Genomic DNA, 23,711 nt, shown 5'->3' with positions numbered 1-23,711 from the left:
CCGTTGTCAGCATCACGGCGTGTTCACGAGACTCGTTTTTGTGGCTCTGGTTTTACATTTAAAAGCAACAGAAATCCTTTAGGTTGTTTCGGTGCAGTTTGTGACAGCTAGACCATTCTGACTCGCTCTCAGCCTTTGGAGAGTTAAGTTTTGTGAAATATGCCAATAATATATGTTCCGAGAGACTGGAAATGAATCTATGCTTAAGTTACGTTTGTGCACAGGAAGATTTGTCTTCATGGCTCAGCTCACTAAACCCCTTTGCAGAGACAGGTGGGAAATAGGAGCCCAGGGCAGGGTGGCAGGTTTGGGATGGGCAGGTGTACGTAGCCACCGCTCGAGGTTCTGCCCTGTGGAGCTTCCCCATCCTCTTAACACTTGGGTTGCGTTTGCATTTTAGGGGTGATCATTTCTGCACCAGGCTCATAACCCAGGGCTGCTGTCCCTCAGCGGCCACAGTGACAGAGGACGTTTTCATGAATCTTCCACTTGATGCATGATGGTGTTTTTCTAGGAGGCTGCTGCTGAGCCACATGTATTGTTTCATCGGTTTCTGTCAAAGGAATGGGAAGATGCAGTCACGCTCTTAATAAAACTAAAGCCAATGGAAACAGCGGGTGAAAACACTGACAAGTTTCCCTTGCAGTTCTTCTGCATTTGTTTTTCATCAGAAGGCGGAGGGGAGTGTTGAAATGTGGGTCCGTTCTGGTGAGGCGAGCGCTGCCTGGGGCTCCCCCCCCGTTCCTGGGCTGCCTGATGGGTTTCACTGTGCACGGGCAGCCCGGGGCATTTTGTGTTGAAACTGCCTGTTAAAAGCTCTCAACTCCTGTTCACTCCTGGCCTCAAACCAGGCTCTGCTATTTTCTCTGGCTTAGATGTGGCAATGAGAGTTAACATGGGAATTAGAGTGATTTATTTAACCTAAGCACAAATGCTGGTTTTTCTCTTTCTTGGTTTACACAGCCCTACTCTGGAGCCCTGTTCACTGCGTATATATAAAGCACTAATAAAAGTGTCTAATAATAGCCCTGGGGAAAGATCTTTTAAATTGTGCAGCCGACTGTGAGTGTTCGTTCTGTGCAGGTCAAGAGACTGAAGAGGCTTCAGCGGCCACTGGTGCTTTAGGTTTCTCTAAAGGTGTTTTCAGAGAGTCCCTGGGCAACCAGTAAGGGTGACACGTTGTGTTCAGAGCAGAGACAGAGGTGGGTTTTTCTGGGAAGGCTTCTGGGGAAGAGGAGTGCTTGAGCTCAGCAGCCAGCACCCAGCGCACCACGGATGTCTCTTCTTGTTGGGGAGGAAAGCTCTTTGGTGTCTGGTAGGAGAATGAAATGGCATTGCTTGGGGATGCTGCAACGCCGGAGTTTCAGACAGCTCACAAGAGGCTGTTGAAGTGCCCTGGGAGGGTGTTTGCTGCTCATCCATCACAGGTTCATTGTGCTTTCCACTACGAAACCCTCCACGTTGTGGGAAAGCGCGAGAGCGAGAGCCGCACTCCAGTGGGCTCAGCTGCTGTAGAGTGGCCCTTTTCTGTTCAGAGTGACTTTCTCCTTCCAGATTTTCAAATATTTTGCCTCGGAAGAGCTGTACAGAGTCAGGATCCTGGCTCAGCACAGTGGGATCTCCAGGCACCGGGCTCTGCTGCTCTGCATGGCCGGTGGTGGAAGGAGCGACAGAGAGAAAAACCTGCTGGGTCTGTGCTGTGAGCTCTGAGTGGCAGGGGACAGGGAGGAGGAGGAGGGACCGCGGGAGGAAGGAGGCAGGAGAAGACGGTGGGTGGACAGATGGTGGGGGAGCAGCGCAGGTGCTGCACAGCAAGTCCTGTACTCAGCGTTGCACCCTCTCCCATTCCCCGGTGCTGTGTGGGCAAGTCTGGCCCAGGCAACATTTGCCAGTTCATGCACAGACTTTCCGCTGCCAAATTTAGGCTGCAAGCTTGCAGAAGCCTTCTAAACGTGGAGCAGCAACACAGACCCAAAGAGACAGTAAGGCTCACGTGGCAGCCTGGACTTGCTGGGGGTCCAGTTCATCTCTCCTTACTCTTTTGTGAAGTCTCAGAGCCTCTTTCCAGCCCTTCTGCAGCAAAGCCTCATGCATGCAGGTCAGCCTTGTGTGAGAAGAGGCAGGACATGGAGGACGGGAGATGCCCAGAACCTTCCTCTGCAAGGCTCCTGGCCCAGCAGCAGGTGTCGGGGTCGGGCAGAACCGTTTCCCTGCTGCTGCACTGGCTCTCCAGCTTCTGTGCATTGTAACTGTGGCTGAACATGAGCCCATGGGAGAGCTCAACCTGTGTCTCAAGACCTGCAGAAAACGCAGCATCTCTGACTGCTGCCCCAGCTTCACAGCTCTGGTCTTGGCTGTGTGAAGACCTTGCTTTCTGGGAAGGACGCTGGAGCATGGAGGGGGTTGGTCTCTTCTCCCAAGTAGCAAGTGATAAGACCAGAGGAAACGGCCTCAAGTTGCGCCAGGGGAGGTTGAGGTTGGATCTGGGGAACAATTTCTTCCCCAAAGGGCTGTGGGGCATTGGAACAGGCTGCCCAGGGCAGTGCTGGAGTCACCAGCCCTGGAGGGGTTTAAAAGGCGTTTAAATGAGGCTCTTAGGGACATGGTTTAGTGCTAGGGTTGTGTTGTGGTTGAACTCAATGATCCTGAGGTTCTTTTCCAATCAAAATGATTCTATGATTCTAGGTGGGTAGGAGAATAATGATCTGGCATTTCGTCTTCTTAGTTATTTAGTGATGCGTGAGAATACTGTACTACAAATTTATAGAGTTGACCACTGCAGGATTTTGATGGATTATTTGCTAACATGACATTTTGGTAGGATGCACTGGGGACAGTCGGTAGTTGCGAAGCCACATGCTCCTATGTACAAACTGCAGGACCTTGTGCCTGGGCCACAGCCTGGCCAGCAAAGCAAAAGCAACCAGAACTCGGGATTTCAGCCTGTGAAGGGGGAGCACTCTGGAGCCAGCCCTGGTGAGCTCCCTGCCCAGCTCATTCCACCTTTCCTGACTGTGTATGCTGAATTTTGGGTGGTTTTCATGCCCTCTCTTCCCATCCCCCAGCATTTTGGTTGAGCAGCGGTCACTAGGAGAGAGCTGTGCAAACAAGGAGAGGAAGGGAAGGCTTCTCATGCAGACTGGTGAGTTTATCCTCCGCTCCCTGGAGATACCAGTGTGAAGGAAGGTTATGTGAGCATGGCACTGGGAACTGGCGGGGTTTGGGGTGATGTGGCCCACAACCTGCGCCAGCCCGGGATCACAGAATCCCAGAATGTCAGGGGCTGGAAGGGCCCTGGAAAGCTCATCCAGTGCAATCCCCCCATGGAGCAGGAACACCCAGCTGAGGTTCCACAGGAAGGGGTCCAGGCGGGTTTGAATGTCTGCAGAGAAGGAGACTCCACAACCTCCCTGGGCAGCCTGGGCCAGGCTCTGCTGCCCTCACCATGAAGAAGTTGCTTCTCAAATTTAAGTGGAACCTCCTGTGTTCCAGTTTGCACCCATTGCCCCTTGTCCTGTCACTGGTTGTCACCGAGAAGAGCCTGGCTCCATCCTCCTGACACTGCCCCTTTCCATATTGATCCCCAGGAATGAGTCCCCCCTCAGTCTCCTCTTCTCCAGCTCCAGAGCCCCAGCTCCCTCAGCCTTTCCTCACATGGGAGATGCTCCACTCCCTTCAGCATCTTGGTGGCTGCGCTGGACTCTCTCCAGCAGTTCCCTGTCCTTCTGGAGCTGAGGGGCCACAACTGGACACAATATTCCAGGTGTGGTCTCCCCAGGGCAGAGCAGAGGGGCAGGAGAACCTCTCTGACCTACTGACCACCCCCTTCTAACCCACCCCAGGTACCATTGGCCTTCCTGACCACAAGGGCCCAGTGCTGGCTCATGGTCACCCTGCTGTCCCCAGGACCCCCAGGTCCCTTTCCCGTACGCTGCTCTCCAACAGCTCATTCCCCAACTTATACTGGAACCTGGCTCAGGTCTCTGGGAGCTGTGGTTATGATGTGACCTGGAGTCCCAAGCCGCAGCCTGAGCAAGCCAAGTACCCAGACAGAGACCAGCTGGCACATTCAGTGTCTGCACAGGTAAAGCTTAGAGAAAGCAGAGCAGCCTCCTCCCCAGCCCACACCGAGGGAACAGAGCTGGGGAGTTCACATCCTCATTGCTGAGAGGCCTCGGTGAGAGCCAGGAGCCCGTTTGAGCACTTGGGACAAATGGCTGTTTTTTCTCGTTGCAAGCAGGTACTGTTGCTCCTGCCACAATTCCCAGCCCTCTGAGACATGGAGCAGCAAGAGGAGTTGGTTCCTGAGAAGGCATCAAGGGTTTGAGGAGGTGCGGGAGCAGTTTTCTAGCAGTGTGAGACAGGCTGCGTGGGCAGTCCTGCTCCAGGTTGGAAGTCTCTGAGCTGACAGAACAGCCACTCTCCTGCTTTGCTCGTACTTAACGCCTGTCCTGGTCACCCGAGTCAATTGGAGCTGTTAATGGAGCACGGGCATTCTCAGGGTCCCAGCTTTCCGTGTGCCACCACCAGCAAAGCCAGGAGGGAAAGGAGAGGTTTACTGATCGGAGCAGTGAGAGGAGCGCCTGTGGGTGGCTACTTCATGGAGAACAGATCCGCTTGGGATGCTGTGCACAGTCCGAGCAAGGAAGAGAGCTGGAATTGCTGGAATTGCTGCTGGGGAAGAAGAGCGGAGGTCCTGCCGTGGTGGGGAGGGGGCTGCGCTCCCGGGAAGGAGAAAGGAGCACAAGTGGTGGCTGCCGGGGGTGTCCAGAGCAGTTTTGACAACTTTTTCCGTTAAGTTGCGGGATTTACTCGCTGTGTGTACCAGCCCAGATGAACAATTCTTCTCCAGCGGTGGCTTTTTTTTCCCCCTCTCTCTTCTCTCCACCTTCCAGGTCCCTCTCCTAGCACGGGTACATCCATGCTCCTTCCAGCCGGCCTGAGTCTCTTACGCTGTGGAGCATAAAGGGCTTAGAGGCTGAAATCTCAGACGTATGAGGGTTGAGAAAGCCCTGGGAAGGAAAGCACGTTCGTTCAATCCCACAGGGATTCTGCACATCCTCACGAGCATCCTTCCCTCCTCCCTGGGAAAGAATAGAGAATTGTTGGCTGAAATTAAATTTTATCCCTAGTTTTAACTCTTCTTTTTTGGTGCAAACTGTAGATTTCTATGACTGTCTCAAAAGTATTTAGAAAATGTGTTAGTATTTTCAGAATGTGAAACTAGTTTTTGAAACTAGACAGTGGATTTGTTTCCAGAAGTGGACATTTCTGTAACAGAACAGAGGGGGAAGCTTTTGGAAATGGGATGAAAATCAAAGTGATTTTTCTGAGAAGTGTCCCAAATGAGCCAGAGTGCACAGCACGTTGTGGTGGCAGAGACAGGAGCTTGAGCTGAAGAACCGTGGAGACCTTGATGGTCTCTACATGATGGATGGAGATGGGGAGAACCCAGAGGAGACTGGTTGGGAGTGAAGGGGATAACCAGAAAAAAGGCATCATGGCTTTATGCTGAGAATATAATAGGAGGACGCTAAAGCAGCTCATTGAAACAAAATAAGCTGAGAAGGAAACGTGAGGATGTGGTGAAACACAAGAGAAACACGAATGAGCGACGCGCTGCGTGGAGAGTGCTGGATGTACGTGAGGATTCGCTTCCCAGCGCAGAGCCTGTGACTGAGCTCAGCGCGGAGCCTGTAACTGAGCTCAGCGCGGAGCCTGTGACTGAGCTCAGCGCGGAGCCTGTGACTGAGCTCAGTGCGGAGCCTGTAACTGAGCTCAGCGCGGAGCCTGTGACTGAGCTCAGCGCGGAGCCTGTAACTGAGCTCAGCGGGAGTTGTTCGGGCAGCTGCTTGGTCACCTTCTAGGGTTAATTGTGGAGTTTGTGTGCTTGCCTGGGAGCAGAGGGGAGTCCTTGCACTGCACAGTGAAGGACAGGGTGCTCCACCACTGCTTTGGCCAAGGGCACTACAAACAGAGATGGCAGAGGGGAGTGCATGTACCTGCTTATGTTTAAATGGCACGTGGAGACCTGAAAATGTCCTGGGGAACTGCGGTGTGACACCTCTAAATGTCAGACTCTCTGAAACTCTTGAGATGTGCAGCATGTTCTATTCTCCCAGCTCATGGTAGGGAAAGGGCTCCAGCAAAGCAATGGGATGGAGAACAGGGCTGGCGGCTCTGTGAGCCGCAGCACCAGAGCTCTCTGCCCCGGCCAGGAACCTGCTGGCAATGTTCAGCAGGCTCTTTGAAGGGTGACTTTCTTGCATTAGATTAATCAAATGCTAATTTTGATGCTTGAAGAGGGGATCAACCTACTGTCCAGGTTCCCTAAGCAGCAGAGGCAGATAGGTGCATCTGTAACACAAGTCATCTGACGTTGAAATATATATCTAAGAGTGATGGTTTGCACCCGTGTGGGGTCGTCTTCTCACTGATAATTACAAAAGGAGTGTAAATAACTTGGTACCTTTTGTGGCATTTTACCACAGCCAACTATTTCACTACTGATGATTTCAACACAAACAGCCAGTTCGTGTTCATTCCCCCCAGCCCCAAAATTCCTCAGTGTGCCCCTCAGCTGCCAAAGTCTTCCCTTTTCTTCACAGGCACAGTGAAGTGCACTATTACTGTGTGTTACTGTGTATTGCTATTATGCTTAAGTGCAGTATTTCCGAACTTCCTCACTACAGCAAAACACGGGAGCAGCATCACCAGAAAATACAGCAATATAAGTAATGCACTGAGCTGGCTCCATCGTTTCAGAGGCTGTAGGTGCTGAGGGAAAGGCACAGCAGGGTGTTTAACCTTAGAGCATATACGTATAGCTTATATGAATCATGTTATGAATCTTATATGAATCTTTTATGTTTTTCCTCCCAGCTTCCTGTAGCCATCTGATGAGTTCTGAGTCTTGCTACCTGACACAAACATCTTACAGATGATAGCCAAGTCAGGCTTGTGCCTTCCTGTATTTTGGTTCTTCCATCCTGGATGCTGGTGCTTTCGCATATGTGCAATAAGTTTCATTGATGCAGGGTATTTTTTTTTCCTTTAAATATAGATACACATTTCTGGTATGTTGTAGCAATGGACCTTTTTCTGTGTGTGCGCCAGGCATTTACATGCAAAGTCGTTTCTATAGCGAATGCCCACGTTGTGCATTCTGCGTTACGGAACAGAGCGCCGCAGAACAGACGGCGGCAGCGCGCTGGTGTGTCTGGGGGCACAGAGGCAAACTGCCCTCTTAACGTATTTCAGCCACTGCAGTTTGATGTTACATCTGTCAACTAATGCTGTTTAGACAAGCAGCTTCAAACAGTTGCTGTTAGGTTAGTTCGGTGGACAAACACACACTTTGAACACACTTGTTGGAACAGAACTAATGGCAGGTTTTGGCTCCCGAAGGAGCTCTGCTCCCAGCTCTGTCCTGGCTCCAGCTCCTCCACACGGCTCTGGCCCCACGGCTCCACTCTCGGCCCAGCACAGCCCCCCTGCTCCTTCCCCACCTCTGCTTGTCCCGGCGACCTGCGGCCGCCCAGCCCGGTGCCATCACCATTCCCCACTCTCGCTGCACAAAAACCGAGCTGAGTTCACGCCTGGCACTTCAACTTCGGAGCAACAGGATTTTTCACAAGCTGGTGCTCCTTGTCTTACTCGGGAAAGGTGGCAGAGACTGGAATTTGACAGTCAAATTAATTCGCTATGCTTTGCTCTCAGGCTTGACAAGAAGGGTGTGTGTAAAGCAGCCGGCAGCAGGCACGAGCTGGGAAACCGCAGTCAGCGTGCAGCTCAGATCTTTGTGCAGCTTCACCGAGTTCCCCCCAAAACGCGCTGGCAGGTGCTTCAGGCTGTCCCTCTGCCCTCCCGGCCTTCTGGTGGCAGCAAAGCGAAGCACGTGCACCCCAGCCCAGCCCGCAGGGACATGCCCCTGGCACCTCCCAGTTCACAGCCCGAGCTTCTCCAGAGCCGCTGTGACATGCACACGGGGGCTGAGGTGACAAGGACCAGGCTCAGAGGCGCTGCCCCGCTACTGTACAAACTGCACGTGTGCTGCTTCCCTCCATACCCTGTGTAATTCTTCTGAACTGATTTCTCCCAAACAGAGCCTTACACCTGTGGAGCTTGTGGAATCCAGTTCCAGTTTTATAACAATCTCCTGGAGCACATGCAGTCCCATGCAGGTAAGCTGGGCACTTTGACTCACTTAAAGCGGAGAATTAAATTCTGCGCTGATACCTGATCTTGACCCCGTTGTGTGTCAATGGAGCTTGCTTTGCTCACCGTTTCCAAAGCCCCAGTAATGTTACCTGCGGAAAAAAAGATACTCAGAGGCTGGAGCACATAGTGGCTGCACCAACGCAAGGCTCACGGTGTATCACGTATATTACTCCTTTCCATAGGAAGAGAGGAAGGGTGCCGTGCTAGCACACAGCACATCAAACTGCTCATTCCCTCAGTCCAAACGGGATCGATTCCAAGGGAATGCTCGTTGTGTGAGCATTGATGGGTGACTCCTACAGCAGATTAAATCCCTCCTCCTGCAAAAAGGGTGCTTCTCATGGCAGCAGACAGAGCACAAACGCTCGCAGGGCAGCAGAGCAGTTGCCTGCACGAGCCCTGTTCCGTGCTTGTGTCTCCCGCAGTTCTGCAAAGGACCGAAATGTGTTCTCAGAAGAATTTCCCATTGCATCAGTTGCGTTCATTTCTTTCTCAGCAATCTACAAAAGAAAATTCTGAGGAGTGGTTGCACTACTTTGTTTCTAAGCCACCTTTTTTGGGTTTTATTTCAATACATGAGAGATGATTTTAAAGTTTCAAAGCCAAGGCGGTTTCAAAGACGTATTCAAAAATCTAGAAATAGGATTTTTTTTTAATTTTGACAGATTTTTTTTTCTCTCTTTTTTCTATTTCTTGAATGTAAATTCAAGTGAATTAACACAGGTATACAAATTAATTCACCTTGGACAAACCTGTGTTCCCTGACCGACAGCTGCTCTGTTGAGGTCTATGTTCGGTGCTTGCATTTGCCCTCGCTTTACAGACGAACCCTGAAGAGCAAGAGGCTTGAGGAAAAGCACATTGTCCGTTCTGCAGCAGTAACTCTAATCAGAGTTCTTACCTTCTTCTGTGCGTTAATTTTAGCCCTGATTTTAATGAGTGTCCCTTGAGTTCCTCACCCATGCGGTTCCCCGGTCCCAGTTCAGTTCTCGCTGTGAATCGTAGTGCAGGTTTGGTGTGTTGTTCAGCAGCTGCTTTATTTATCATCTTTGTAACGTTATGAATAGACACTTTGGGTGATTTGTTGTCACGTGGTGTGGGTTTTGTGGATGTTATGTTCTGTTAGAGCATAAGCTGGTTGGTGTGCAGTGGTGTGACTCGGTGTGACTCCGCTCGGGACGGCGGCCGCCGTCACTGCGTGGTGGTGCGGTCTGTCCCTGTGTCTGTCCGTGGTGATTTCTGCTCGTTTCCACGCTGCGTCCTCACCATCCTCTTCCTTCTTCTGGTCTCTGGTACTGAAAAACAGCATTTTGAGTTATAGCTCTTGGTGACACTGAGTAGAGGAGCTGCAAAGGAGGGACCGAGGCCAAGGTGTCAAGGGGACGAACAGCAATTCACTGCCAAGGTGTGAGCTCTTGAAAAGGTTAAGCTAGTGCTGTCTGCACCTTCTTCCTTCTGTGTTCTCCACAAATGACCCATGGGCTCTGGGCTCGGTCACCTGGGTTACTCTGGACACAGAGATGGCTGGAGGGAGCAGCTGTTGGTGATCCGACTCATGTAATGTCAGCATCCAACTCAGGATTATCCCTGTTAGACTCTGGCTTTTCTCATCTCTGCCCGTTTGTAAGTCACTGTCTTTGCTTGGCTGCTTCCCCCACTGGTGCAGTGGCAGCGAGCTTGTCCGTGTCAGTGAGGCTGCCCTGGGAAAGCAGGCGTCCCCTGCTGTGCCATCTCTGCCTGGTGGCTTTGCCAGCCCTGTGCTCCTGCCTGCTCCTCGGGAGGGAACAGCAGCCTTTCCTCCAGATGGATGCTGCTGGGGGCAGGCGGCACCGTGTTTGTCCTGTGGCTGAGGGCAGAACAACATGGAGAGGTGTGAGAGCTGCAGGTGGCTCTGGGGGGAGTCCAGTTCTGGATATTGTGCTTCAGCAGAGCACCAGCAGAGCTTACACGGGACTTGCAGTGACTCTGGTCACGGTTTGTTGCCTTTTAGCCTGTCAGAGCTTGGGGATTTCCGTATCCAAGATGGGCACAACTTCTCTGAGGTCTGGGGGTGTGGAGACAGCAGAGAATCCATGTACTGGGGACACTGGTATAGGAGCCATTTAGACCAGTCTGTATGCCTGACTCAAGGAATATCTCACTGTGGGGATGCAGAGATACAAGGAGCCAGATGGGTCAAATACTCCCTCTGTTAGTGTGTTCAGTAGTCCGGTTTGGCTTATCATGTCTGATGCAAAGGGCTGATCTCTTCCAACTAAACGTGACACATCCAGTGGGCTCCTCTGGCAGTGACTGAATGCAAGGAACGTGCTGCTGGCCTGGAGGAGCAAAAGCAGGAGCAAAAGTGGGGACATACTGGCTCTTAAGTCGTTCAGAGGGCTGAGCCTGGAGGCTAGAAGGTAATAAGGAGAGATTATAGCTCCATAAAGCAGCTACACAATGAGAAGAAGCAATTAGAATGTAAATTGGAGGCTGAAAGGCAGAAACAGAACAGCAGAACACCAGGCAAAGGAATTTGTTCTGTAATTACAGTGCACAATATACAGCTTTGACTCCCTTTAGAGTACTTTGTTCAGGTCGAGTGCTACCATAGAATGCCCTTCCTACAATCTAGAGCTGAAAAATAAAAGGACGACTAGGCTGAACCTGGATTAAAGGATTGGAGGCATGAAGAGAAATTAAAGAACCATGATCTGTGTAGTTCACAGACTGCTCGATAAGTAAGATGAGGCTGAAACGCACAAATCTCATTAATGCCATATTGAATGTCAGTGGGTATTTGTACATTATAAATCCCCTATTATTGTGAAATAGATAAAAGAGTTGGGGTGATGAAATATAGAGGGTTTCTCCCCTCACCTGCCCCTCACCAAAACAAGGCCTGGACCATGAACAATCAGTACGCAATGTCGATCATTTTCCTTTGCCTACCCACAGATGCTTGGAGTTGAGGGCAATGATGATATTGGCTCAAGAGCAATTGGTCTAAGCAGACGCTGGGGGGAAAAGTGGCGTGTTGGATCCAGTCAGTGGCACCACTGGAGCACCCCCTGCTCCTCACGGCTCTTCCACACCTGCACACACCGACCTGTGGCTGCGGTCCCCAGGTACCAGCCAGGACCAGGGATTCAATTCACTGAGCACATACAGAATCCAAGAATGTCAAGGATTGGAAGGGACCTGGAAAACTCATCCAGTGCAATCCCCCCATGGAGCAGGAACACCCAGCTGAGGTTCCACAGGAAGGGGTCCAGGCGGGTTTGAATGTCTGCAGAGAAGGAGACTCCACAGCCTCCCTGGGCAGCCTGGGCCAGTGTTCTGTTACCCTCACCAGGAAGAAGTTTATTTTCAAATTTAAGTGGAACCTCCTGTGTTCCAGTTTGCACCCATTGCCCCTTGTCCTGTCACTGGTTGTCACTGAGAAGAACCTGGCTCCATCCTCCTGACACTCCCCCTTTCCATATTGATCCCCAGGAATGAGTCCCCCCTCAGTCTCCTCTTCTCCAGCTCCAGAGCCCCAGCTCCCTCAGCCTTTCCTCACACGGGAGATGCTCCACTCCCTTCAGCATCTTGGTGGCTGCGCTGGACTCTCTCCAGCAGTTCCCTGTCCTTCTGGAGCTGAGGGGCCACAACTGCACACAATATTCCAGGTGTGGTCTCCCCAGGGCAGAGCAGAGGGGCAGGAGAACCTCTCTGACCTACTGACCACCCCCTTCTAACCCACCCCAGGTACCATTGGCTTCCTGGCCACAAGGGCCCAGTGCTGGCTCATGGTCACCCTGCTGTCCCCAGGACTCCCTGGTCCCTTTCCCCTACACTGCTCTCTAATAGGTCATTCCCCAACTTATACATCCTTGAGACGCTCCCAGCGTCTGCCTTGGTTCTGTCATAGCCCGGATTGCTCTCAGGTGTTGATCCAGCCTGTACTGTGCCCTGACCTAATAATAACTGTATGATCTGTGCATCATCAGCCAAGTTTGTGAATGCCCCAGCAGTTGAGCTCCTCAAATTCAAGAGGACTTGCTCATATGCAAGAGGGCACTGAAATTTGATCACATCATTGTTTGTCTCTAGATCCTCGGGGGTCTCCCTTGTCTCCCAGGTCATTGCTGTACACAGAGAAGAGCAGCTTTACCTTCTGTTTGTTCTGCCCAGCACCACATCGACCTGTGTGTGCTGTAGTAAGACATTTCTCTAGTTCGTGCTCGCTGTCTGGATCGCTGGGGCAGCATTCCTTTCACTGCATGCTGGTGTGCCTAGGCTGTAGATAATGCCGCCTGAGCTGGTCAGCTTGGAATCCCTTTAAAATCAGTGGAGAAGTCATTGACTCCAGGTGAGTTCAGAACATGATGGATCTTACACTGCAAGAGGCATTTAGTTCTGCCTGGGTGAAGGAATCGCACACTTGAGCCCGTTTTGCACCACTGAGTGTAAAAGGAGCCCCAAGGGGCCACTTTGAAGAGAGGCATGTCTAACGGTATCCAAAATTAGGCGAGATGAGTCCAGCTGTGATGAGTAAAGGACCTGTTTTGTCTTCTTTGTTTTTAATTTCCATCCTTCTGTTCAGCTTGGTCATCTTTCTCTCCATCTTTCTCCTTCCTCTTCCAGCTCTCTTCATTGTGCACTTACTGTCGCTTCACAGCCTGTTGCAGAGCACAATTTCATTGTGAAGCAAATTTCCTCTAGAGGTTGGGGGGAAGTTCTTGGGGCACAGGATGGGAAAGAACATGGATACAATACAGAATTTCCCAGTCTTTATTACATTTCCTTGAAAGACCCCATCTGATTGGCAGGCAAAGTATTTAGCTCGGTTACACATACAGAAATGGGAGCATGAGCACAGACAGCTGCAGAGCAGTTGGTATCTTTGCAGCCATAGGGAGGAACAATCTTTGATCACATTCCAGAAATTTGGTTTCTTTTCGTTCTGTTTCCAATGTGAGGCAGCAGTGAGCAGCCCGAGAGGAGATTGGCCCTGTCTACAGTGGGAGGAAACGACATATGAAGATTGTAATAAAGTTCTCAAATACAGAGGAGTTGAGCATAGCTTGAAAAACAAAGTACTTAGCAGTAAAGCAAAGGGAAGCCACCTGTGGTGCAGAAAGAGGCTGTAAGGCAAAAGAAGGATAAACGCTTGTTACACCTGCTTTCCTTTTGAAAAGAAGCAAATCGCACAAGTCAGGCTGCACAAGGAACATCTGTTCCTCCAGGTGTGCAGCTTCAGTGCATTGGGAGGCATTTCTCAGCGTGTGTGAATGGCATCAGTGTCACCGAAGCACAGAGAGAGCCACTGTCATTTCAGCCCCATTTTGGGAGGTGATAAGCTGCAAGTCCACAGTTTTGCAGGTTTCTGGCAGTACTGTGCCATCTCACATCTCACTGAAAACTGCTTAAAAGCTACAGAGAATGAAGCAGGTTGGTGTCACCTTATTTAAGGGAACCCTAAGTAAATGGTGGGTGCTGTTTCTCCTTCTTTGTGCCTTAAGCATGATTATCTTGTGCTTCTAACACCTCCCTGTCTCTTGCCCCACAGCTGACAACGAGAACAACATTGCCTCCAGCCAGCCCCGATCACCTCTGGCCGTCGTTGAAGAAAAGTGGAAACCACAGCTCCAAAGAAATAACGCCAACAACAGTACGTAGCGGTGTTTGCTCTTCCGTCCGGGGTTACCTCCCTGCTTTGAACAAGTGACTGTCACAGAGGGTGCAGCAGTGATGGGCTTCGCACAGGGACCTTGTCCTTGCCTGGCTGCACTTGATTTCATCTGTAATTCGTGTACCATCCTGTACAGCAGAGCACACATTCCCATTACAGGAGTGCTCGTGGGCAAGAAGTACTGGGAGCCCTGGGGAGGGGGGAGGAAAGGTTTGTAAGGAAGATGCATTTGGGAGCTCCTGGGAAAAGTTAACTTGTGATCCAGGGTCAGATCTCCTGGCCTGGGTCAAACATCGATCCCGTCGCTGTGGTGTGACGCAGGCGCAGCCTGTCGCTTGCTGTGCTGGCTTCAGCCCCAGCTCGTCCTGCGGGCTTGTAGTTCACCACGGGAAAAGGTAAAATACAGCCTGGTGGGAAACCAGTTGCAAAACATGTGAGCTGAGCAGCCTTGGGGGAAAGGTGATACAAAAATGTGGTGCTGTTGCGTTCTGATATCACTAAAAATGCCATTCACCCTGCCCAAAGTCAGCCACAAGAAGTAGGAATGGTGGAGTTCAGGGGAAGAAACAGAAACTTGGGCCTCAGCATTATTTGAGATGATGGAGGAAGTAACTCAGAATAACACTCTTCAAAGAAGAGGCTCAAATCACAAAAACAGAAGTCCAGCTTTCCAGCTGGGCTAAGCTGTGACCACCAGCCTGTAGACATGGATAGCGAACAACACTCATGGTTATAACCTGGTCTGGGCAGTGAACACCACAGAGGTGTCATTGGTGAGGGCACCAGATTGAGAGTAGCCAGTGTGTGCTTGGTCTCAGTCCCCACACCAGGGACGGCCTGCAGATAAGCTCCTTGCTGCTCTAAGCAAGAGCAAGGCCTGTTCCTGGAGGTTCCTCTGTCCAGAAACCCCTGGGAGAAGAAATCCAGGGTTGGAGATGTCTCTTCCATGAGCTGGGCATGTTCCACCTCTTTGGGTCTCTCTGGGAACTGTTTTGCGACTTCCTCCTCTCTCCTGTCGCGGAGGAGCGATGCTCACATGGTGCTTTCTCTCCCTCCTTGTATTTCACTGCAGCGTCCACGAGCGGTTCGGTAGGGAACAGCGCGATCCCGGAGAAGGAGCGGCAGAACATTGCCGAGAGGCTCCTGAGGGTGATGTGCACTGACCTCGGGGCTCTGAGCGTGGTGAGCGGGAAGGAGTTCATCAAGCTAGCGCAGACCCTGGTCGATAGCGGAGCTCGCTACGGTGCCTTCTCTGTCACCGAAATCCTTGGCAACTTCAACACACTGGCTCTGAAGCATTTGCCTCGGATGTACAACCAAGTGAAGGTGAAAGTCACCTGCGCCCTGGGCAGCAACGCTTGCCTTGGCATCGGTGTCACTTGCCACTCGCAGAGCATCGGCCCCGATTCTTGCTACATCTTGACAGCTTACCAGGTGGAAGGCAACCACATCAAGAGTTACGTCCTGGGAATTAAGGGCGTAGACATTCGCGATAATGGTGATTTTATCCACCACTGGGTACAGAACGTGCTGTCGGAGTTTGTGATGTCGGAGATCAGGACGGTGTACGTGACAGACTGCAAAGTCAACTCCTCTGCGTTCTCCAAGGCAGGCATGTGCTTGCGTTGTTCGGCCTGTGCCTTGAACTCGGTAGTGCAGAGTGTGCTGAACAAGCGAACACTACAGGCTCGCAACATGCACGACGTGATCGAGCTCCTGAATGTCTGTGAAGATCTGGCGGGATCCACGGGCCTCTCGAAGGAGACCTTTGGCTCCCTGGAAGAGACCTCTCCTCCGCCCTGCTGGAACTCGGTCACCGACTCCCTGCTGCTCGTCCACGAGCGCTACGAGCAGATCTGCGAGTTCTACAGCAGGGCCAAGAAGATGAACCTCATCCAAAACCTGAACAAACACCTGCTCAGCAACCTGGCGGCCATCTTGGCGCCGGTCAAGCAGGCGGTGATTGAGTTGAGCAACGAGAGCCGGCCCACCTTGCAGCTGGTCTTGCCCACCTACGTCAAACTGGAGAAACTGTTCACTTCCAAAGCTAACGATGCTGGCGTGGTCAGCAAACTCTGCCACCTCTTCTTGGAGGCGCTGAAGGAGAACTTCAAAGTTCATTCGGCACACAAGGTAGCCATGATCTTAGACCCTCAGCAGAAGCTGCGGCCCGTCCCGCCGTACCAGCACGAAGAGATCATCGGCAAGGTCTGTGAGCTGATCAACGAGGTGAAAGAGTCCTGGGCAGAAGAAACAGAATTTGAACCTTCAACCAAGAAGCCTCGGGCAGCAGGGGAAGCCACAGCAGCTCAGGAAGAAGATTGGTTCGGGAAAAATGAAGTCTATGATTATTTGCAAGAACCTCTCTTCCAGGCCACCCCTGACCTGTTTCAGTACTGGTCGTGTGTTACCCAAAAGCATACAAAACTAGCCAAGCTAGCCTTTTGGCTCTTAGCAGTGCCTGCTGTTGGTGCCAGAAGCGAATGTGTAAATATGTGTGAGCAGGCTCTCTTAATCAAAAGGAGACGACTACTCAGTCCAGAAGACATGAACAAACTCATGTTTTTGAAGTCCAACATGCTTTAAGACTGTCTTTTAATTAAAACAAAACTTTAAAACACTGTTCCAAACAAAGAAAAAGAATTTTAAGTTCTAAACACTGTGGACCTCATTATGAATGCCCCTGGAAACCAAGTGCTTTTTTATATATATATAAAAATATAAATATATATAAAATTAAGTTTGAAAGGAAAGCTGAGCACGTGAGAGAGACGGCCCTCTGCCAGAACGTGCTCCTTTCCATAGATAGTGTGTGGACTTGACAGACTTTCTAATGTTTTCAAGTGGGCAGACCAATGGGAGGCTGATGTTCTAAAGTCTTCAGGCAGCTGAGATCTAAAGTGACTTGAAGTTTCTTTTGTTTCTCCTCCACCCCACCTTTCCTCCTGTCCCCTGGGCCATCTTCCCATGGATAATCAGACTACAGTGAACAGACCAGTTCTGCACTGGCCTTTGCTCCTCTGAAGAGCTGTACACCTTGAGGGCGTTTGTCTGCATGTTGTCAGGGCAGCTGTGTTTTATGAACACACCGTTATCTTTAGAAATCAGGAAGGGAGACTTTAAAGGGGTTTTTAAATTTCATTTTTAACTTTTTATTATACTTTTTTTCCAAAAAACAAAAGTTACACTGCTGTCTCCACTCCCAGTTCTGAGTTCACCATGTTAACTAGTGATGCAAAGTTTTATTTAAAACTCAGAGGAACGGTTCATGGCAGAAAACGTCTGTTAACGTTTCTTGGATTTATTTTATCCAGCATAACTTCTTTTCTCAATTCCCAGTGTTGATCAGCTTCTCTGTGAATTTTGCCCATCAGGGCTTCCCAAACTTGTTCTGGAGTAGCCCATTTACAATTTAATAATATCCTTATGGGAACCACAGCAGTTGCTTTTATGGAAAAGCTAAAAACCAGGCGAATGAAGCGAGTGGTGACAGCACAGGTGTCTCTGGGCCACCAGCAAGCTCTGCCAGCTGCCATTGAGAACCCTCGTACCTAAAGCTGCTGCAAGAAGGTTTCTCAGTGCACGCACTCAGAACAACCCTCCCAAGGCCAAGGACAAACCAAGGTGTATGATTTTTCAGGGGAACAAAGATCAGTTTTGTCAAACTGGGGTTTGAAGGAAGCTTAAAGAAGTGCATGGGCTCAAAAATCCTTCTGAATGTAAGTGCTCCTGATTGAGTGCAAAGAATATCTTCCCATTTTATTTCGAATGGTTCCTCTAGTAGCACGAATGTCTTTTTAATACCTACAGTGCATTACACTACTTGTTACGTTGCCGAGTCGTTCTGGCTAGGAAGGCCACGGGCCCTTGAGCGTTCACACTTACTGGCTCACCCCAAATGCAATTAGAGATCATCGTAACCCAGGAACACCTCAGGCACTCTGCTGTCCCCCCGGCCAGGGCTCTGCTGTGTCCGGTGCCCATCGGCACAGCTCAGGGGCTGCCGGACGGGGTCTCTGCAGGCTGGCAGGTTCAGACAATTCCCAACTGCTGGTGCCACACTGTTCGTTTTTCATCACCGGGACTTGTATTCTGGAGGCAAATTGAAGCAGATTCTTATTTTTGCAGTGGTCTGTCCTGCTTGCAGTAGTGTGCTCCAGAGCTGCAGTCCCAGCGCCGCAGCAGCGCGGGGGTTCGGGAGGACGGACTCGCTCGGCTCCGAGCAGGCTGGAGCCCTTCGGCAGCGCTGGGTGTTTGCTGGTAGCTGGTGATGCGGTGGTGAGACCGGGAGCCTCTTCTAAGTGCTGCTCTTGACCAGGCGTTAAACCAAGATCCCACCTGCTCATCTCTGGTTGTAGTAGAAGTTGCAGGTCCCAAGATGTGAGAAATGGCAAATCTAATCTCTCAGGCTTTGTGTGCAGATGCCTTGAACCTGCCAGGCTCTACCTGACAGCTTCACCACCATGGGCTCAGCCAGGGGCACAGTTTGTGTGCTGGTGACCTTCTCCAGGTCAAGCTTACTGAGGGTGGCTCTTTGCACCCTTTTCAGCCTGGAGACGACCTACTAGCTTTGGTCTAGCGCTTGTGTTGACCTCTCGGCACCGTTACTGGCATCAGGGCAAAACCAGTTGTCTCCTATATGTCAGTTTTGCATGTAGACACGGTCTGCAACCCCACTGGCAGCTGCAGGGGCACTGGAATTTGAGCGGCCAAGGCAGAGGCACTTGGGCATCTTATTTCTCTGGCAGTGGCTTTGGCAGATGGAGGTGTTGGTTGTAGGGCCAGCTTTTCTTCTTCCTGATTTTATTTTCTCCCATACAAACGCTGCTTGCCTGGCTACTAGTTGGGCCCATCTGTTTCCCCTTCTAGTGCAGGAGAAATCAATAACAACCAGTAACTAAGTCTCAAACTACAAACAGAAAACCCAAGTGAGATGTGTGCCGATAACAGAGCGTTTGTGCTGTGCTGCTGTTCCCACTGAAAAGCACAAGGTATCCTGCGGAGACAAAACTTGGCATCCGTGAATCCAAAGCAAAATTAACATTTGAGGCTGCAGAGCGTGCACCGTGCAGCTCAGCTGATGGGCAGAACGGGGACAGGGTTTGTAGTTTTTTCTCCTGATGGCACATTACCTCTTTTCGCTTGGTTTACCTGGGACCTCGGGAGACACTCACGGGTTCTCCGATGCTCAGGCAGACGTGAAGAACCCTCGCACTCCTTTGAAAAGAAAGCTCCAAACCCTAACGCTCCTGTGCTAAGGGACAGGCTGGTAACTTCTGTGAGATTTGCTAACTCGGGCTTGTTGTGTTGTCTCTCTGCAAGGCATTAAGGGTGGGATAAAGCAGAGTTAGCGCAGGTTCAAAGCCCTGGAATTGAGAATGCGGTAGAATTGCGGTCATTTGTGCAGCCATTTGATGCCAAACTGTGCACAGCAGTGAGCTGGACCTGGTTACACAGCCAGGTCATGCGAATGGGGAGGACACAGCCACCCCAAATCCCAGCCCGTCTCCCCTGACCCTGTCTGCAGTGTGGCTTTGGTTGTGGTTTTCTTGCTGGGACAGCCAAGTAGACTGACTGGCCCTGTCTGCCATCCGAGTACCTGCCCCTGCAAGGCAACTGTGGTTGTAGTTGCACTAATGATGGATGTTAAGCAAACATAGATGCAGCATTGTCTGGTAGATGAGATTCTCCCAAAGACTTAAAAACTCAGCTTAGCAGCTGAAAAAGCAAAGTAAATCCCCAAGCCCTAAAATGGCACGATCTGGAAAGTCGTCGAGAAGACTGGAAAGTTGGCCAGCCCCCTTTGCAAGTCTGTGGAAGGAGCCACAGCTTTTCCTGAGTCTTAGACGTGGTTACAGGGCGTTCTGCTCAGAGCTGTTCCTGCTGTGTCTGCTCACTGCCCGACTTCTGCGTGGTGAACTTAATGCTGCTTTGAAAGGAGAGAAGCACGTCTGGAGCACACGTATTTACCCTAAATGCTTTTGCTCCTGTTTCTCCTTCCCTCTTCAAGACTTGGATTTGCGTTCTAGGGATCATGGATACTTTACCAAGGTCTGAATTTTGGAAGCTTTTAATTTACCAGGTTAGTCCAACCCACGCTCTTCTGTGATTCTGTTGTGTGATTGCCTTGGTGGTGTGGAGCAGCACTGGTGGTGGACGGCCAGAGGGGAAGAGGGTCCGCTGGTTTGGCCAGGGCTGCCATGAGGTTCGGCTCCCTTTGGTATCATCCTCTGGTAGGTCACGTTGGGAATTTGCCTTCTGCTTGTTGTCTTTACTTGTGCTGGAGAAATGTGTTGGGATAAAAAATGGTGTATGTGTCCTCCAGGCATTCCTTTTGTTTCTGCCGACCCTGCTGACTTCGCAGTTTGCTTTGGGGGTTATGATCTTCAGGTGGGGAGCAAGCACCAACAGAAGACGAACCGTAGAAATGAAGGGCCCTTCCAGTCCTGTCTGAAGATCCTTGTTACTAGAAAACTGAGACGGTGGGATACAAAGGCAGAGCTCTTTGAAGCAGAAGGTTGTTTCTGAGTGAGTTTGGCAGCCAGAGTGTCAGTGGAGAACACGGGGCCCAGATTTGTCCCCTGTCTGTCTCTTCTCGCCGTGTCTCTAGCAGCTGATAGCAGTTGTGATCTGGCTTGCAAGAGGGGCTCGGTATCTTGCGCCTGAGTTGGTTTCGGATGGAAGTAAACTTGTTAAAGCTCTGTGTCTGTTCTAAGAAAACTGAATTGGTTGTGTTTGAAGTAGTGCAATCTGGAGAACTTGCTGTTAAAGCCGACTGTGGGCTCAGGTTTTGTCTAATTTGTCTGTTAATTGCTGGTTAAACCAGTTTAACTGAGATTGGTTTAAGCATGAACCACCTGCACTGGTTTAACTGCGCTTGCTGGGTGTTCTCCCGCTGATCAGAGAGCGTCCAGAAGCAGCTCAGGGAGTCGTGACCCTTCCGTGAATTTTGCAAATGAAGTTGTGGCAGATACTCTCAAAACTTGGGAATCACTGAAAGTAGAGGGGAGACACTTCTGAAAGTTGCTTGAGCTCTAAATTGCGGTATCTGAGTTAATACAGCATTGAGATGTCTCAGGTTGGCTGGTTGGGTTTTCACCGACTGCTTGCAATAACAGGGAAGGTTTAGCGTGAGAAGAAGTGATGTATGTTCACCTTGGTGGGTGAGTCCCCTCCGCCTCGCCTGGTCTGAGGGAGCATTTCCACCTTCCGGATCCCGCAGTGGCCGTGTCAGGGCGACGTGTGGCACAGGAGCAGGGTGACTGAGGCTCGGTGCCGCTTGGAGAACGCCGTGTGGATTCCCAGGCAGCACCGAGTTATGGTGAATCAAAAGACAATAAAAAGGCAGCCAAAAAGTTACTCAAAGGCTGGGAGCGCTGCTTTGTGCTGAGGAAGGACCGATCTCTAATTGCATCTCTCTGGCTGAAGGAGAGGAGCTCCCGTGGGCATTCAGAGGGAGCACACGCAGGAGGGGACGAGTTGTTGCCTATGGAATAATTACAAGTAATGGGATGAAAATGAACAAAAAGACACTAAAGGCAGATTTTGGGAAACCTTTACAGGGGGGAGAAATCCATTCACCTGGGAGGAGTCTGTTAGGGGAGTGTTTTTTGAGCCCAGGCCGCACAGCTCCATGGAGCACAGTCCTTAGGGCACAGGCTGCTTTGGGCCTTGCCAAGAGAAAGGCGGCTGAGCGATGATCCCCACGTGTCGAGTCCCGTCCTGCCCCATGGGTCCAGGAGGGTTCACAGATCATCTTCCTCTGCATCCTCCTCGCCACCGGCACCAAACCCCTCCCAGCACTCCAGTACATACATGAACCAGGTTTCAGAAAGGAGGGAGGTGGCTGACGGGCAGAAGGGGCAGAGGAGAAAACACCAGTTGGGGAGCAAATGTCTTGTCAGCCCTTACACTGCCAAGGTGGGCGAATCAGGGTGGGGGAGAGTATTCAATGTTTTGCTGCTTCTGCTGTGCATTTTCTGCGCTACCGTGATCTTGGATCTGTTGGGAATACCCCGGAACACTGGCTGAGACTCCAGGTCCTGTGTCAGGTACTTTGACGATGTCGCCCCGTAGCAATAAGAACTCCCTTTTCCCAGCGCGGGCCTGTCCCCACGCCTCGGGCTGTCACCTCCCGGGGGCCTCTGAACACATTACTGAGCAAAACGAGCAGTAATGAAGATCCAGAGAGGTAAAGCCAAGCACAGCTCCGAGTCCAATGCCTCGTTAGTCCTGTGGGATAGTGTGCTTATGCTAGGCCAGAAATGGTGAACCAATGAGAGTGTATTGCCCTGAAATTTAATTTTATATATTGAATGTTTGAGGGATTTCTGTTTAATTTTGGTTTCTGTTTGGCTGGTTAGTTGGGTTTTTTACTACTCCTTTGTTTTATAGCTTGACGGAAGAGTTTTGCTCACAGTAGACAACAGTGTAGACCCTCTAGGGTTAATGACCTGTAGGCAGCTGAGTTTGAACTTTTTAGAATAGCTCCTGAAATGGGTCACAGAAATGGCTCATGGGTGCACAACAGCGACCACTGACTGAAGGATTCTCCCCCTTCCCATCGCTGGCGCGGCCCTGGCAGTGGTCAGCGTGTCCGGTACCGGGTGAGCAGCGCGGCCTTAACGAGAGGGTGTCCGGCAGTGAGCTGGTGAGAACAGGCATGTCAAACCCTTGCTTTTTACAACCAAAGTTCCTTAAAAAGACACTCCCAGCCTCATCAGCGCTTGTTTTCAGTCTTCGGGGGGTTCTTGTGGCGGTCTCTGCAATGGCTGTGTATTCTGGAAGGTGCAGCAGCCTTAGAAGCTGTTTTCCACAGTCCCTTTGAACTCATTGGGACTTTAATTTTATTGTTTTTGTAGTTATTTAAAAGGAAAACTGATAGCGGATGAACTGAACCGTTGGTGACAGGTGACTAGCCAAGGCTGTCGGTCCAGGAGGAACGCAGCGTCCGGACGCGGGGCTCCGGTCCGCGCCGCAGCCGAACGTGTGCTGCCGACAGACCGAACCGTCGGGAAATCCTGGTTTGCAGCCAGTCTGAAAAGAGAAGCTGTTCCTCGTTCCTATGTTCGTTTTTCCAAACCTCCCGTTGGGAGCTGAATTCTTGGTGTTTCATCAAGCAAACAATTAACGTTCTCCTCTCCCTGCTCCCCCCCTCCCCTCGGTGACTCGTGTGCGTTTCCTTCCTTTCTGTAGATGCAGATGTTCTAGGCAATACCACAGATGCACCTGCGTGTGTCTCTACCTGCGAGTGCAAGAATCTCATGTCATCTTAAAAAATACAAAAAAAAAATATACAAAAAATATACAAAAAATATCTTTTTTAGGCCAGAGTTTTCTACAGGTATTAATGAATATTTTTCTTAATCCTTATAAGTTTTATGTGTTTAATATTTCTTAATACCGGTAGCATTAATTTATACTTTTGTAGCAACACAATATTTTTATAAACCGCCACCGCTGGCTTTGTCTTCATAACGGGGAAAAGTGCGGGCAGCTGGCCCCGCGCTGAACCATGTACTGTATTTAAAAGGTTATCTAATGTCACACTTGCTGTGTTAATAAACAAAACAAAACCTGTTTGAAGTCTCATGTATTGTTGGTGTGGATCGAATGACTCAATAGAGAGCAATATTGCACGGGGTTGAGTTGCTGATTTTCGTTGTGATATATGAACGCTTGAGGCCAACTCAAGTTCTTCTGGTTTTCTTTTTAGGATTTTGTTTTGTTTCGTTTCGGTTTTTTTACAGCTAAATAAATTCAGTGCTGTTTGAAACTTAGACTGACGTCAAATGAAAAGGATTATTAAAGAAAAAATAAATCAAGGTGTTTAAAT

General features: G+C 50.5%; 1 protein-coding gene across 14 annotated transcripts in view; it reads left to right on the top strand.

Moving 5' to 3' along the window:
* ZNF618 (zinc finger protein 618) overlaps positions 1–23,455 on the top strand; it is a 169,623-nt gene extending 146,168 nt beyond the window's left edge. For 13 of the 14 annotated variants that reach the window (XM_065853786.2, XM_065853787.2, XM_065853784.2 and 10 more), the window contains 3 exons: positions 8,106–8,183; positions 13,754–13,855; positions 14,949–23,455. In XM_065853786.2, the coding sequence (XP_065709858.1) occupies positions 8,106–8,183; positions 13,754–13,855; positions 14,949–16,462 (1,694 nt within the window). In that variant the 3' untranslated portion in view covers positions 16,463–23,455. The remainder of the gene's footprint in view (positions 1–8,105; positions 8,184–13,753; positions 13,856–14,948) is intronic. The other variant, XM_065853777.2, reaches the window with a different exon arrangement.
* Positions 23,456–23,711: the final 256 nt, after the last annotated feature.

This window comes from Patagioenas fasciata, chromosome 20, assembly GCF_037038585.1.
Source record: "Patagioenas fasciata isolate bPatFas1 chromosome 20, bPatFas1.hap1, whole genome shotgun sequence".
Classification (NCBI taxonomy): domain Eukaryota; kingdom Metazoa; phylum Chordata; class Aves; order Columbiformes; family Columbidae; genus Patagioenas; species Patagioenas fasciata.
Note: the sequence above shows the minus strand (reverse complement) of the source record. Positions and strands in the feature narration are given on the sequence as shown.